This window comes from Coenobita brevimanus, chromosome 24, assembly GCF_032717465.1.
Source record: "Coenobita brevimanus isolate Jiangsu-jjx chromosome 24, ASM3271746v2, whole genome shotgun sequence".
Taxonomy (NCBI): Eukaryota; Metazoa; Arthropoda; class Malacostraca; order Decapoda; family Coenobitidae; genus Coenobita; species Coenobita brevimanus.
In genome coordinates, this window is record NC_136977.1 from 20,165,594 (window position 1) to 20,183,272 (window position 17,679).

General features: G+C 40.1%; 1 protein-coding gene across 1 annotated transcript in view; it reads left to right on the forward strand.

Moving 5' to 3' along the window:
* Ca-beta (Calcium channel protein beta subunit) overlaps nt 1-17,679 on the forward strand; it is a 719,185-nt gene that overhangs the window by 647,514 nt on the left and 53,992 nt on the right. Inside the window, exon 8 of the mRNA XM_080267425.1 lies at nt 3,404-3,572. Coding sequence (XP_080123551.1) covers nt 3,404-3,572 — 169 coding nt within the window. The remainder of the gene's footprint in view (nt 1-3,403; nt 3,573-17,679) is intronic.

The window sequence follows — 17,679 nt, forward strand, 5'->3', positions numbered from 1 at the left end:
TGCAATACGGTACAGGTACTTGCATTGTGTAGGGTTATAGCACCCCATTGTGGTAGGCAATATTTCACCAGGGTCATATCAGGGGCCCTCTCACAGAGAGTTGCACAAAAATACTGCGGGGAGGTTTGGTTCCTGGGTGAATACTGCAGCCACTCAACCCAGGGTACACAGCACCGTCACAGGTATGCTTCCTGTCAGTGCTAGTCAGATTTATCAAATGGATTAATGACTTCTCTGATGTGGTTGATTCTGGTATTTACTTTAATGCTGATAACTGTGATTCAGAGGTAGATCCACAGCAGTGAAAATCATAAGCACCTGGCAAGCTTAGATTCCCTGTGATACTGGTGTGATAAATGGATTCTCAAATTTCACTCTGATAAATGCATGTCTGTGACAGTTGCTGGTAACACCACATATAATTTTTGAGCAAGGCTGACAACTGTTAGAGAGAAGCAAAAGAGATCTACATAGGACTATAGACAGGAAGTGGTGACAAAAGAATTACAATGATGTAGTATCTGATGACTGGCTAAGCGTTGAGAGGCTTAAAAATATATATATTTACAGCTTACCTATTTGACTAGAAAATCATTTCAGTTTTTGGATGATGATGATGGTGTGTTTAAGTGGCATTTTAAAGGAATGATAAGACCCTGTTTAGAATTTGCCTAAGCTGTAAGAAGTCCTTGAAGATAAAAAGGGAAAAAATTTAAAAAAGAAAGGCAGCATGAATGTTTTCTGGAATGAAATATCATACACTTGAAAAAAGATGAGGATCAGTCTACCTGTAATAATGTGTCAGTGAGTAAGGGGAGCATGTCTAAATTGTACAGTTCCTTCCTTCATTCATCATCCCATCCTACATTGCCCCAAGAGGAGTGTAGGGGCCTGGGGCTAGGCAAGTTGGTCCTGACATTTAAGATGAGAGTAACCAGCCTCACTCGTCCCTGAGTGGCATTACGTGAGCAGTAAACCCCAACCACCCATTAGATATAAACCATCACTGGCTCAATCTGATTGGAGTGCTGTAATTACCTACTAAACCACCAGGTGCCAAAATTTTGTTATATGGTTACCACTTAGTGTAGTAAATGGTTTGCTGGTGTACAGGAAACCATTTGGCTTGTCACTTAGTGCAGAGTCACCAACAGGCAGAAGGATGAGGAAAGAATGAAGGAACGAAAGGCAGAAGAGGGAGTATAAAGTCACCTGTCAGCAGAAGGACGAGGAAAGAATGAAGGAAAGAAAGACTGAAGAGGATGGAGGAGAGAAAAGGGCAGACACCCGAGAGCAGCACTACATTGAGTGAGTGGATGGTGAGTGTCCCCACCTACCACATGAATTGTACAATATTATTCAAAATGCTTGTGATTCAAAAGGTCCTTATGTTGCAGCATGATGGAAATATAACCAGAGGACACAACTTTAATCTAGCAGACCCAGTAGTAACAAGAAACTCCAGATACAGTAATACCTCAATATATGATACCCCTAGATCAGAGGTCGGTGACCTGCGTCTCAGGTGCCACATGCTGCTCTTTTAGGACACTTGCGGCTCCAGGAGCTTCATAAATAATCATTTATTCTTTCAGAACAAAGGCATCATATAACACATGCAAGGCAACATTAGATTTTTAATTCAATTTTGAAAAGATCTGTACTATAAATAGGTCGGACAATATCACCGTAATGTTGTGTTTCGATTTAGAAGTACTGCAGATTTTGGTTTATGAGACAATTTTTTGTACTGCAGCTCTGAGAATACTACAATTTTATGAAGTTTTAAAATAAATGGCACTTCTTGCTTTCAGAGTGGCTGACCTCTGCCCTAGATGCAAAACTGCAACTTAATGATGGGGGTAGAAATACCACCATACCCCACCTAATGATAGCCAGACCCTGGTTTAACAATAGGTTGTTATATTTTTTACTGATTTTCATTATATTTTAGACTAAAATTGTGTGTTTAGGTTGATTTATAAACTGTTTTTAGACTTAGATTAATGTGTTTAAACCATAGGTAGGGTGAACATTGTCATTTTGGGGTACAGTTTCCTAAGCTTGATTTTTTCCAGACTTATATTTGATGAGTTTCACATTTTATTTGTTGGTTTTAGTGAGTTATTTACAGGTGTTAGGCTTAAGTGAACTTCCTTGACAGCTGCTAGGCCATTTAGATTGGTTTTAAACTCGTTTTTGGGCTCATTTGGGCCGGTTTTGGGCTTGGTTTGGGGGGAAACCCAAGGCTGATAAACACTCCACATTACATGTTAAAAGTACCCCAGTATACGATACCCCACCTAACGATGGAGTTTTACCTAAGCAATTACACAATTAAACTGGGGTATGCCTGTATTAAAGCCTCTTTGTTAGTTTACAAATTCTGGGTATGAGGCTGTTGAGTGATACTTTTCAAGCTGATTTTTTCATATGCTGGTATAAAAATCCATCACAGTCAGCTTCAGTAATCAGAAATTCTCTAGTTTTCTTGCCCCCTGGAATTCCTCCATCCTAGTTGCTTCTGGATAATTTACATCACTTACAATCAATATACTTTCTATGCTTATTACTCTGGCTAATTGATGTTACAGAGGAGTTTGGGGGTGTATTTTTTGTTATGTAAAAGCTATATCTCCTCATAGTGCAGTTTTCAGCATTAAGATGCTTGAAATTGTTTTTGTTTTATAATATTCTTGTCTTCATATCTCTCCTTACTATATACTGTGTTATGATTTCTGCATATAACTCAGCTACACCTGCATCATTCCCAGTCTTGTCATTTCCACAACTGTCCTCACATTTATGTGTCTCATTCTCAGGCACTAGATTCCTTTCTTGTGCTCTGTCCAGTTGAATAGTGTTTACCATCTTTTTGCCATATATTCATTCTTACATACCATTTTGGGGGCCAGGGTGGCTCAGTGGTTGAACACCTGACTCAAGACTGAAGGGTCAAGAGTTCACTCCCTGCCTGGGTAGACGCCTTGTTGGGAGAGGTAGCACTGTCCCGTCACCTATCGATGTAGCAGCCGTGGCTTAATGGGTTAGAGCTGTCTGCTCTTGCTGAAGGATCAGAGGTCCAAGTCCACTGAAAGGTCATTGATAGACATCAGGAAAGGTGTCCGGTCATAAAGTGCTACACCTTAGCTTCCGGTCATAGAAGGTAGCGCCTTAGCCCTTATCAAAAAAGCGGATATCAATAAAAAGGGAACATGGCATAAAGCTGAAAAAAATGGAAGTGCATCTCTTTTCAGTTTCCTGTTTTACGAGAATCTGAGAGTAATTTTTCTTCCAAGCTCTGTATCACTATTTTTCTTCGTTCCCTTTATACACCTCCTACTTTCAGTTACTAGATAGAATTCATAGTACTGTTAGTATTATGAGCATTTTCTTTCCACAGCTAGAGGATGCATGTGAGCACATAGCAGAGTACCTAGATGCATACTGGAATGCAACACATCCACCGCTGCCTCCCCCACAAATTCAGCGACCAATTCCTTCACCGCACACAAGTCCTCGAACGAACCATGCACAAGGCAGCCTAATGAGAACTAACTCTACGCCTCCAGGTTAGTGAAGCTTAATGTATTTGTTCTAGCAGTATGAGAGAAATTATTTTATAGATGATTATGAAAAACTTTTGTATTCTACCAAGGCTAGGTTTTCCTCCACATAGGTAATATTGGGTACTAAAAGAGGGATTTGCCCAGCAAGTGCTCTGAGTTTTACACTGCATTTGTGAGTACCGGTAACTCTCTTGGGTCAGAGAAGGAGAGGTACTGACTTCAGTTAAATCAGCAGTAAAATTGTATAATGGATATGATTCTTTATGATATCTTTGAAATAAATTTCTTTGTAGGCAATGTACCTATATACTGGATATGTTTCTTTAATGATATCTTCAAAATTAATTTCTTGTGAGGCTATCAACATCAGTTGTGAATTTTTTCACTCACTGTGTTCCCAAATCTCACATGTGTTTATGGACCATCTAACATATTTATTAGCACAAATCCAGTCTCCCAATCTCAACTTTTGCATTGCCCATCATAAAGCTTCTTTGAACACTCTGTCAAATGCCCTCTCTGGAGTCACAGAAACTAAGCTTAGTAAAGTTTTTGTATCTTGCCAGAAATTCTTGTAATTGCCTGACTTCAGATGTATCTCAGAAGTCTGAATTTAATTCTATACAACTTACAAGGAAAGTGTTTATATTCTCATATCACTGCAGTATGAAGTGAGCACACTTTAGGTTTGGTCAGGGATGATTTATAGAGTGCTGGTTTTCCCTACCCACAAGTGCAATGCCAAATTACTCGTTTGTCAAACAAGGCAAATTCATCAGCTATGCTCAGGGGAAGTCCATAGTATAATAATTAAAAAGACATTTCATTTGCCAGTAGTTGAAAGTTCATACTCCCAGTGTTTTGAATGACTAATGCAATTACTTTAATCCATTTTCTAATTATGTGTAGTTTTGTTTTCCGTCCATTAATTTTAAACATACTCCTATTTGGTAATTTGATTTGATTTTTATGAAAAATAACATTTAGAAATTAAAATAGGCTACTTGCAACGCTACAGTGTCTTTTTCATTGCCTTGGTTACTTATGGCCCCTGAAATTCATAAAATTATTTCATTATATGTGTTCACTTATGAGTTGTCCTTTTTTTTTTTTTCATCGTACATTGCTTGAACAACAGCAATTTTATTTGTTATAAATGTTAATGTCTATTCTTCTTTGTGTTCACGGTCTTACTTTATGCTTTTTGTCTGTCAGTACTACAAAAATATGTGTTCATCAGAACTGACAGTCAAGATGAATGCAAGATGTTTGTAAAACTCTGCAGTTGTACCACCCACTTATCTTTGATCATAATCCTTGAAGTGGTTACTCTTATGCATATCATGATGGTATATGCTAGGTTTAGGGTGGTAAATGAGATTACTGTACATGTTTTGATGGTACTGCAGTATAGGCACATACTGATAGTGGATGGACATAGGAAAGGTCACATTCTAAGTATTCTGATAGAATGTTTGTGTTTTAAAGCTATGTTTGTTGAAATTGCATCCTGGTTACCTTCAGAGGATTTGATTCAGATTGAATGAGATATTATAAATGGTTTCTAACCCCTTCAAGCTGAGAGGTCTGTTATGAGTTGATAAAAATAATCTGGCAATGGAAAGTACAAGGAATAAAGAGACTTCAGTAACCTAAGCACAAATTCTATAAGACCTACTTTGTTAATAAATGGTTTTAGACTTGCTCTGTACCCGGAGCGATAACACCCAACGGACAGGGCTTATCAAATACATGTTCATTGTAGCCACTAATAAACACAGTACAGTATATACATTTTGCTAGTTTTTAAAACCTTTGGTAGTTCATTACTTTTTTAAACAGCCAACAGAGCAGCAGTAAGATTTAACAGGAACCAATCATTCGTACATTTCTCATGCATTGTTTGTCACGCACATAGTGTGTGGCAACAGCAGAACAGTCATATGTTTCTTCATTGTCCTAATCCAAACACTTTTTCACACACACACACAAAAAGAGGTGGGGGGGGAGCTGAGAGGGTTCAGAAATGGCAAAAATGGAAAGGATAATATGCAATGATTGTATAAGACGTATCAATAGTGCCTAGTGAAGTAAGTCAGACATCTTTTAACATCTCAACTAACACCTTGAAAATTTTTACTTCACCTCTCATGCAAACCTATCCAAAGCAATGGACTGGTTGACGGTCGTGTACAGGCTACATAAAGTGATAAAATGGTCACTCGTAATCATCAGAATTTCATTAATTTTTCTCCAATTTAATATTTATGAAAAAAAAAAGTCAGTCATAGTTGGAGATTATCGTACCTCATACAAAACATGCACCCTTGCTGTGACATTACAACCAGTACCAGGGCCACAGCTGACTGCCACTCACAACAATGTCTGAGAATCATACTCCAATAAAGGGAAGATTTCTGTGATATTCTGCTGTTATTATCATGATAGGCCATAAGGTTGAATTATGCTATATTTGTGCTTTAGTGAAGTTTTATTGGTTTTAGAAAGACTAGTAATGATGGTGAACCTTTCAAGAACCAGGTACTTTACCTGTAGGACAAGTCAATAGCACCAAGATTAGATTTGATAAAGTCGTAATGAAGTGATGTATGAACTGAATCAGTATGAGCATTGCAAGGTCCTGACTCAAGGGACATAATATAACTCTGAAATTGTGGAATAATACATAGTGGAGATGTTACAAAGAATGAAATATTTCAATGTTTTTTTCCTCCTAGATATGCCTGACTGTGGACCAGACCTCTGTGGAATATTTATCTGATTTCTTGGTCTTATATACTGGTGATGTTTGAACATCTGTTTAGTAACAGCCAGTCTGATCTGGAGAATAAGATTTTCACATCCCTACCAATAACTTAAGCCAAAGTTAGGATTGTTTTTGCTTGGCAAGTGATTGTTAGGTTAAGCTGTACATGTTAGGCTGTAACAATTTTTGTCACCCTGTAGGTTCATACACACCTAATTATCTGAAATCTGTTTAAAAAAAAAAAAAAAAAAAAGTTTAATTTGACTATTAATAAAAATTCAAGAATTAAAACAAAAATTTGCTGAAGTTAGCATGACAGCTTGCACTGACAGACTTCCCTTTTGTTTAAATATTGGTTTACGGTATAAATCTATTTATTTATGCTTTTTTTCATTCATTCATTCATCATTCAATCCTATGTTGCCTCATGAGAAGCATAGGAGCCGGGGGCTAGGCAAGTTGGTCCTGACATTTAAGATGAGAGTAACCAGTCTCAATCATCTCTCAGTGGTATTACATGAGCAATAAACTCCAACCATCCCTTGGATATAAACCTTCACCGTCTCAATCCGATTGGAGTGCAATAATTACCCACTAAACCACCATGTGCCAAAATTTGGTTATATGGTTACCACCCAGCATAGTAAATGGTTTCATGGTATACAGGAAACCATTTGGCTTGTCACTCAATGTAGAGTCACCCACAGGTAGAAGGAGGAGGAAAGAATGAATGAAAGAAAAACAGAAGAGGATGGTAGGAAAGAAGAGTGGAGGAGAGGTAAGGGCAGACACCCGAGAGCAGCACAACATCGTGTGAGTGGATGGTGAGCACCCCCACCTACCACATTTATTTATGCTCTAAATCAGTATTTTGCAGAATGGAAGTCTGTCAATGCATGTTGATGATATGAAGGTGAAATGTCCTCTAACTTTAGCACGTTTTAGCTCTGAACCTTGATTTTTTATTGTCATATTTAGTACAAATTTTTTACCGGATTTCAGATAATTAGGTGCGCATGAACCTGTATGGTGATGAAAATTATAATATTTTCCATTTAAAAGTGCCGATTCAGTAAGTGACCACCGATTCGGTATTTCCTTGCACCACTTCGCAGCAGTAGGAGTTTAGAGTTGCCAGTTGTGATGGGATACCCCCGTTGCTCTACTCGCCACCACAGTCGCTTGGTTTTCATCTCTTGGAACAGTGATGAATCTTATTCCGGTGTGATTCTACTTGTGTTCTTCCACAGTGGAACAAAGCACCAATGGTGGTTATTTGCTGACCTGGCCTTGACGAAGCAAAGCTTGGCTAATCAGCAGAGCCACAGTCACATAACTTAGCTGGGGATCACAGTCTTGTTTTGTCTCCGGGTTTGGCGGTCTATGACGTCACAGCCACTCGAGGCTCGCACTGCCATCAACTTCTTTTTGTGTAACTTTTAAGGCTTACATCTCCACATTTTTACTTTGTATTGTCAAATTAACTGTATCATGCAATAAAGCAGTACATTTATCACCCAGATAAATTGTTTACTTTAGAAAAACTCGACTGTCAACCAGTCCGTTCCATCAGTTACCATGTTGTAAAATGGGTGCAGCTCTTTGCCATGCACACCTTTACATACTGGCATACTTTATCCATTCCACTCTCTCTCTCTCTCTCTCTCTCTCTCTCTCTCTCTCTCTCATTTTTGTTTCATAACTTCCATACATCACTTTCTTAATTCTTCATATACCCTATCCAGCCATATACTTCTTGATCTTCATCATTAAACTCGGTCATGAATGCTTATTTTGTCATGCTTCTCACATTCATCCACAGCAGTAGGAAGTAATGTAAGTTGGAAAGGCAGCGTTTTGGCTTGTCTCTGACCTCTGTACACATTGTTTGTCAGCAGAACCAGACAATTTAATGTCAGTCTGCCTAGAGGGATGTTCTTGGTGACAGCATTGAGTACATTTACAAGTGGTTCCATTATCTTTGTGATGATAAGCTTCACCAAACACTGTGGCCTCCCACTTAATGATCTCCACCTTTTTTTCTAGCAAAGCAAAGGTTATGGGTGAGATTTCCCCAGTACTTTAGCATTTCCAGTTTTGATTCTCTTCTGTTTTGTTGATATCCCCAGCATTTTGGCTCTTCCAGTATTACTGATCATGACCTTGCAGTGGCCTTTAGCCAATAATCCAGGTATACAGTAAAGCCCTAAGTGTAGCGACATCTTTGTTTGTGGTTTCATGGTTAGCAGTGGCCTGCAAATATTCCCAAACAATGGGTTTCGTGCAGAAACTCCTCCATTAGTGGCAAGAAAACGTAAACAAACTACACACACGGAAAGCGATTGTCACTTGTTCGCTGCCTTCGCAGCAGAAGAGATGCAGCACAGGACGGAGGTGTTGTGTGGAGAGGTGGAGGCAGCAGAGACAGAGAAGGATGGAGGTGCCATAGGCGATGGGGCATAGTAGCCTTACCACCTGCCTCGGAAATTACATTCCCATCCCTTCCACTAAGCACCTCACTCCAGCCTTCTAAGTGAGTTTCTCTGCCTATCATGTACTTTATATTAATACTATGATCCGTCTATTTTATGAAGAGCGTTTGGGCATTGTCCCTCTTGGAGAGTCCCCATCCCACAGTGTTGCCATACTTTGTACTGGGCAACTTAATCGGATTAGAAACAAGGCGCTAATGACAACTTTCCCTCACAGCACACCACTCTCTCTCTCTCTTTCTCTGCATATAGAAATTGCATTTTTAATAGATTTATTTCTATAAAAAGTCTATACACTTTTATGAATGTTTAGAATTTGAGGAAAAGCCTCCAGACTGACTGTCTGTCTGTCTTGTTGCGCTCTTATTCATTCCCTTTCTCCATGACCTTTCCCCCTACTCTTTGCTTCAGTCTCTCTCTCTCTCGCCCTCTCTCTCTCTTTCTCTCTCATGTTATTTTTTAGTATGACTGTGATTTTCTCTTTGAAGTGTAAGGTTTATTTGTGGTTTATAATTTCGATTCATTTTCCAAACCACCTTTGAGGTTGAGGAAAAGCCTCCTGACTGTCTTGTTGTGCTCCTATTAAATTTCCACCACATTCCCTCCCACCCTCCTTCCGTCTTGCCTTTTCTTCCTTATCTCCGGCCTCTCCAACCTCCCTCCCTCGCTGTCTGCCTATCCCCTTTATCTCCATTCTCTTTTCCTCCTCTCTCTCTCTCTGTTACTGTCTGTCTGTCAACATTATGTTTTTCTTATGAATGTGATACTTTCCATAAAGTATGATGTTTTATTTGTTCTTCATAATTTTGACTTTTTTTCCACACCACCTTCGAGGTAAAAGTCAAGGTGCGTTTTTTTTTTATAGAGGTTTTCCCCAGGAGGACTAATCAACAGCTTTTGAGTGAACAATTATAAGTCCTCTGTTTGCCTTCTTTTCTATAAAATACATATTTACGTTGTAAATAAGTTCTTTTTCTCTACTGTGGAGCACACGAGAGCGAGTAGCAGGAGTAAGAGCATCCATCTCAGGTGGCGTCCAGAGTGGAAATGACCTGGATTAACACGGTCACTCTACCCTTACAAGTGTGGCAATGTTGGAAATCAACGTTGCCAAGTGTTGTGGTATTTATAAAAAATATATATATATCCTGTAAATAAACTTCATTTAGAAGTAGTAAATAGCTGACATGAGACAGAGAGGTGAACACGGTTGACAGAGAGGCGGCCTAGGAAATTCCCAAGAGGGACAACGCCTAAACGCTCTTCATAAAATAGACGGACCATAGTTTCTTTTCAGGTGTGATCCGTGAATTTTACATTGCATAAATGAGTTTTAGGGGGAGTTGGCATTGGACCTGGAACCAATTAGCCCATTTCCCATAGGATCAGTGCCCCGACTTTAGCAGTTTCATGGTTCGTGGTACTTTTCATGGAACCAATTAGGCACGAAACTTGGGGCTTTACTGTACTAAAATGTTCCTATTATCCTTGACTAGGGATTTTGCTGTTAATTGGGTGAATTTCTTTTGAGTATTCAAGGAGTGATGTTCAGACTGAATTGGTTGAAAATAGATATTCCCTTTGACCTACAGCATGATAAAGTATTAATAGTGTGGTTGAACTGAAGTGTGTCAGAGGACATCTTGCAGATACCCTCTGTATTATTTCCAACCATTAGCCATACAGTGCGTACCCTTTCATGGGGGTGTAGAGCTAATGAAGTGGACAATGCTGAACACATGACTCGCTCTTGTGGGATGCTGGAACAGTTGGATTTGATATGGTCACCATCATCAAACACATCAGAAGCCATTCTAGGTGGATATGGGATTGGGATCTCATATGTACCTTTTATGGTTTGTCATATGCTGTGTAATGTGGCTGTTCTGCACACAAGACTCAGCCACAGTGCCATGGCAGCACCTCTGTACTGTCAGTGAATAGTTGAGGACCTTGGTTGTTCATCAGGAAAAGACTGTTGGTCATATCTTAAGATTCTGCCTCTGCTTCTATTCATTAAGGACTCTGTTGAATGATTGCTTGACTAGGCTTACTGTTAATGTACTTATTTCAATTTGTTTGCTCTATTAGAGGAGGTTGTGTTGAAGGACATTGTTTGCGATGGATTGGTTTGCCATGTATGTGATCACCTGAGGGATGCAGGGCATATGTTCTGTCTTTAAACTGTATCAGCATCTGGAATGAGAGGTTCTTAGCAGATGGTGTTTCCATCTAAAGCTCTCTCATATTTCACCAAGAACCATAAACCAGAAGTCTAGATGGTCTCTTTCTACAGATCTATGGATTTAAGCAACCAACTCTTTGGGAAAGTGGTGTCCAGCCAAAGTGAGTGGGAATTTATTATTTTCTTGGCATAGTTGTTTGATGCAGTGACCTCATGGAATACCCGTAGGATATCCACAGTACTGCAGAGCTTAGGCCTCAGAATCAAGAAAATCCTGTATCCTTGATTTATAAACTGATAAGGTTGGCAACTGCACCACGTTCCATATTGAGGGCATCACCACTGCAAGGTCTTCCTCTGCAAACAGTATGATCTCATCTTATCTTAAGAATCAGTGTTGAAGTTAGAACTTATATGAAGTAGCACTACCATTGGCATCTTAATCATCCACATCCTTTGCTGCCTCCACATTACAGTGAACCACTCAGTGGAGACTGTCTGAGATTTGCCTCAAGGGAGACTTGGAAGAGGTTGCAGTACTTCTTTTAAAGGAACTTCATGAATTAATTACCCTGCTCGATTTTGCTATAGGTAAGAAGGGAGAGTCTTTGTCTTGTGGGGGATACCTCATTTGTGGACTTGGTGAAGGTGTGTTCTCTGCTGTACTGGCAGACTCACTGCACTGCAAAGGAGGATGTTTTCTGCTCAGCTGAAGGCAAAAACCTCCTCAACTCATGCCACCTTTTCCCACAACTGGGTATCCTCTGTAGACATCCTATGGTCCTTCTCTTTGAGTTTTAGAAGTCAGGAACTTAGACCTGCAGACCCTGCAAAGTTGCTTGGACATCAGGAAATGAATTGTCAAGTCTGTGCCCTAGTTGGATGCATGAGAAGAAAAAAAAAAAAAAAACTACCTCAGTTTGTTTCGTTGCAAATATTTGATCCACATATCCCCTACCATTCATGAAATGACCCTTTTCCATCACTTATCAGGTCATTTGATATATTCTCTGCCTTCTCAGTCATAATTCATATACCTTTCCTATAGCACTTAACATGGTAGTAGGTGGTGGTGACCGTGATCCACTCGTTTGATGAAGTGCTACCTACTTCTTCCTCACCTTTATCAGTTAATCTCTGTGTCTGCCTTCTTCTCCTTGTACAGTAATCCCTCCAATATCCGGTGTAATAGAGCCAAAGGCATGTCCGGATGTGATCCTGTCTGGATACTGGGCCCCAGCCTCCTGGACTTGTACTTATGGACCCTAACTCAGAAAAACACCTATACAACTCCCTCTGGACATGCATTGCACCTATTTAAGACCCAAATCACACCAATAAGGGACATAAAAGACTGAAATAAATGCAAAAGAACCATAAAATGAGGTTTTAGAGGTGAGTTTATACAATATTAAACATTCTGGGTACTTACAAGTCCCTGGCTCCTGGACTGGTTTGAACCACCAGTTTTGCAGTCCACAGTTAATCCTCTGCACTCTAAATTCTAATTTCTTAACACTGCACAACACTGTAAATTCCCGTGTGTTCTAGTGGTGAGGTATTGCAGTTTATTCACTGTTTATTCACAAAAAACAAGCACCTGTGGCTTGCACTGCTATAAGCATCTGCTCTCAATCGGAGTTAGGCTATGACTGTTGATTATGGCAGGGTAACAGAGTTGCCAGATCGCAACAGCTACATTACCAAACTCCTCAATTTTCATTACCATTTTTAATTTTCATTACCAGATTCGTAAAGCTAGCATCTATTCTTCACTAATTATATACACAAGTGGAAATACATGTAATCACTCTTCTTATACTTAACAGCATGTTGATTATTATCATGCTATATAGGCTACCAAATTAGAGAGAGCAAACAATCCACCATCTCCATCCTGTGTATCCTCATGCATGTGAAAAATCCATTTGGTAATGCATTATTCTGATTCATTACCAAACGAATTTTTCATTACCAAACTGGCCCACACTTGGTAATGAAAAATACCAAATGGCAACCCTGACAGGGGAGAGGGGAGGAAGGAAGGGGTGAAGGGACCATGGTGTAACAGCTGTTCGGTGCCATGTGGCAATTTCAAATTACGGATGGGAAAAAAGTCAGATTTTTTTCGAATTTTTTGAGGTTTTTGGCCCATTTTGGGAATATTGGATCCCGGGACGATTATGTCCGGTTAGTGGGGATGTTCGGATATTGGCCGTTCGGATATTAGAGGGATTACTTTCATTCCTTCTTTCCTGTCTCATTTTATAACTCTTCATTCCACTTCAGGTGGTGCTACACTGAGTGAGAAGCCTGATGGTTTCCTGCAACCCAGGAAACCATTTACTGTACAATGCTGGGTGGTGACCTGATAACTAGATAATGGGTTGATGTGGAGCCAGCTATGGTGCCCCTGCTAAATGGGTGGAGAGTTGCAAATGCAGCATCCATCTAGGAACCAAACCTCCACACTTTTCTCCATACCTTGCTATTATGAGGTGCTGTCATCCACAAGAGAACATCAGTTCATTGCTTAGGACAGTCCTGTAGGGGCAGTTGATTTCCTGGGGTTGATGGGTCTGCTTAGCCAGACAGACTGGGGTTTAGTAACAACAACATCAACACTTACATTTTTGGTAATTTTTTTATGCACTTCAGTCATTTTTATTTTTTACAAGAGCACAATCACAGCTTCCATTTCACATTACTGGTACAATTCCACTCATCTCCAGCACCTGATACTTTCTCATTTTTTGGCTGTTTTATAGCATTCCTCACTCTTGCCAGCGTTACATTTTCTGGCACTGTGTTTCTTCCCTGCAGAACACAAAACCCAGTCATATTTACTACCACTTGTCTCATCATTTCTGTTCAACACCCTTTCAAAGTACAGTACAGTAAACTCTCAGTTATTCCGCGTAATTCATCCAAGCCGTAAGCCGGTTAAAGTAAAATGCCGGATATTGCATAGTACCTCCCATCTGCTCAATATTTGGCGTCGAGCCGGATAGTGTGTTACTATCCGTCTCAGACCTGGACCCAAAAAGCTTTCCCATGAGTAAAAGATGAAAGCTGAGCATAAAATACAATAATGTAATGATACAATACAGTTTGGCTACTGTTTACAAGCCAATTGATACACCTCAGTGCCAAATATTGCACAGAACTACCGGATACATCTGTTTCGGCACCAGATATTGCATAACTTCGCTGGGTATTGCTTTAATAGAGCCAAGCCAGCAGCTCCAGATATTACTTTGGGCTGGATATTGGGATGACAGATAATTCAGAGTTTAATGTATTCTCTCCATCTGCTCCTCACTTCTCTTCCAGTATTCTTCCACTTTTACCCCTCTCACTTTCACAAGTGTTTCATCTTCAACATTTTTGCACCTTCAAAACAAAAATCTTATTGAGTGCAGTAGTTTATTTTTATTTTTCTTCAAAGATCATTCCTTTCATTTAAATCACTTTCTTGCATCCAGTGTAGCCACCTTTTTCTCTTTTCTTCCACTGCTCTTTCAGTCTGTACATCCCACCAAGCTGCACCTTTTTTTTTTTTTTTTTTTACTAGTTTCCTCCCCTACAACATCATACCCAACTTTAAAATTTCAAACAAAACACTCCTTATATACATTCCACAAATTATCCAGGTTCATTTGCTCTCAGTTGATTAACTCTCCTTCATTACCATTACCTGGTACTCATTAGCTGCTGCTTCATTTCTCAGCATCTCTGTTTTCAGCTTTTCCATCTGATCACTCTTTATCCACCATGATCTTCTCAGTTCTGCCTTGTATACCACTATCAGATTATTAGAATACCTTCTGCATCATCTTGTCACTCCCCATTCATCAACAAAACACACACACACACACACACACACACACACACACACACACACACACACACACACACACACACACACACATACAGTCTCTCTCTCTCTCTCTCTTCACAGATACATAATCAGTTAGTCTCCTTTCAGTATTCTCATCAGTCTCCCTGTATCATGTATACTCGTATCATATCATATTGTATCGTTTATACAGGCTCCAATATGCTTGCATGCATCAGCTTTGGTTACCTGATGCAACCCTGCACCCTGCTCATTCTCTGGCAGCCTCCCTGTTCAGTCCCATATCCTTGATGTCGACACTCCAAGACCTCCTCCCAGTTTTGTTTTCAGTGACTCTCCCAACCCTACCCATGATTTTCACACTGTTCACTTTATGCACCCAATTCTCATCCTCCATCCTCTCCACATGCCCAGATCACCTCAGTCTGCCCTTCCTCATCACAGCACCAGTATAGCTTAGTTCCATCCTTCCACTCAACTCATCAGTCGTAAACCTAGTCCCCTCAGGCCTTGCGTTCAAGGACACACTACACATTCGTCAAATCATTGTCATTTCTTTACATTTAAGCACATGAATATCCTCTTCTTTTACTGCCCAGTCTCATTACCATACAACATTATCCATCTAATGCATGCCATAGACAAAGGTCCCTTAGCATGGAGGGAGAACCCTCTCAATGTCAGGAGAGGCAGCAGCTCCCTGAACTTCCTCCAACCTCTCCTTACCCTAGCCACAGAGCTAGCTCCAGTACATCCAGCACATAACATTTCCTCCAAATTAAAAAACTCTTCCACACACTCAAGACATTCACCAGCAAGATCAACTCTTTCACACCTGACAATATCTATATGCTCTCCCCAACACATCACACACACTAAATCCGCCATATTTCACAGTCTACCTTTAATACCACTACTTCTCATATGCACCCATTTATCACGAATACTGCACAAGGGAGTCCATTTCTGAAGTCACATGAGAAGGCTTCAGGCACCATGGGAGACAATAAGGAACTCAAGATTGACCCCTGGTGCATGCCAACATTCACAGAAAACTCATCACTCAAACCTCCATTCACTCTCACCTGGGTGCAAACACCCACATACATAGCCATAACCACTCTAACCAGCCATTCCTCAGTCCCAAGCTTTTTCATTGCCCACGTCACCACCTACGTAGGGACTGTCAAAGGTTCTCCAAATCAACAAAAACAAAGTACAGATCCCTTTTCTTTCCTTTATATTTTTTCTGAAGCTGGCAGACAATGACTGTGGCATCAGTGGTCTCTCTGCCTGGCATAATCCCAAACTACATATCATCAGTATTCACTCTTTCCTTAATCATGCCTTCCAGGACTCGTTCCATTACCTTCATTATCTGGTCCAAAAGTTTTATGCCTCTATAATTTCCTCTTTAGCCAGTCATCAGGGACAACACACTCATAATTAGTCATATTTATCAAATCAGTAAATAACTCCACATCTCTATCTCGTGAGGCCATTAGCATTTCAGCAGTCAACCCAGACACACCTACCACTTCCTTAACTGCATCCTGTCTATTGTCCTGCTCTCAGTAGCAGCATCAATCAAAGTCCAAGGCCAAACATTGGATCTGCTGACAGACCTTCCCTATTCTAGTCAAACTCCTCAGTCAGCAACCTGTTATTGTGCTCTCTCCAGGCAATTTTATTATCCCCACTGTCCGCTACTGTACCACCTTCCCCTCATCATTCTCCACACACTGCTTAACTGTGACACTCCTGTTTTCCCTCATTTGATATGCCACTTTAAATACCATATTCTTCCTTTCAGCACTATTTAGGTTATCCAGTAAAAGTTTGAGACTCAGATTTTGCCCTGTATATCTCCTATCTAACCCTGTTCTTGGTAGCCAAATATTCCTCTCTCTTACCACCCCTTCTCCATTCCCGGAAAATCCTTCTTTTCTCCTTAACTGTGGTTTCTATATGCTCATCCCATCACCATGTTACCTTATGTCTTGAAGAACCCATTTACCATCCTCACACTGAATCAGTAGCGCATAGGAAATTGTTCTTCAGAGCTCTGTTCTGTTCATTTACTCCTCTGTCAACAGCTGTTTAGCCAGTTCTGCTCATCTTGCTTTAGAAGGCATCACTCACTGCTCAGTTTTTCAACTTTCATATTTTACTCCTAGGTGCATAGGTCCTCTTCTCCACCACCCACTCTTTAAGCACCAAACCACATATCAGTAATTTGTATTGCTGCACACACTCTTCACTCTCTATAACTTTAATATCCCTCACCAACCTCCTGTCAGCTCTCCAGTAAATAGTCCATTTGGCTACTATTTCCCCCGGACTTATATGTAATTAACTTACTGTGTCTTTATGTTTGAAGTATGAGTTGCTAATGCATAGCCTTCCTTCCTGACACACATCTTCAGTTGTCATCGATTATTGTCTCCCCTCCCTCTCCTCCGTACTCCATAATGACCCATAATGTTATTCAGGGAACTGATGTAAATTTTCCAGTCATGTCACCCATCATAATCTATAACTCTTGGACATCTGTTCAACCACTTCATCTAAATGATCCCAAAACCTGTCTTTTTCTTCCTCGTTCCTGTCATTACATGGTGCATATGCAACTTCCTCCATCTCAAACTGGAACACAACATTTATATGCCATGAGCTGACAGATTTACGAGTATAATCTCTCATTCCCATCTGTCATTCCTTTTTGCCTTCATTCATCAATGAAACAACTCCTTCCTTACATCTTCCGCACATATTCATACTTAACGTTGCTTGCTTCACACCTTTTT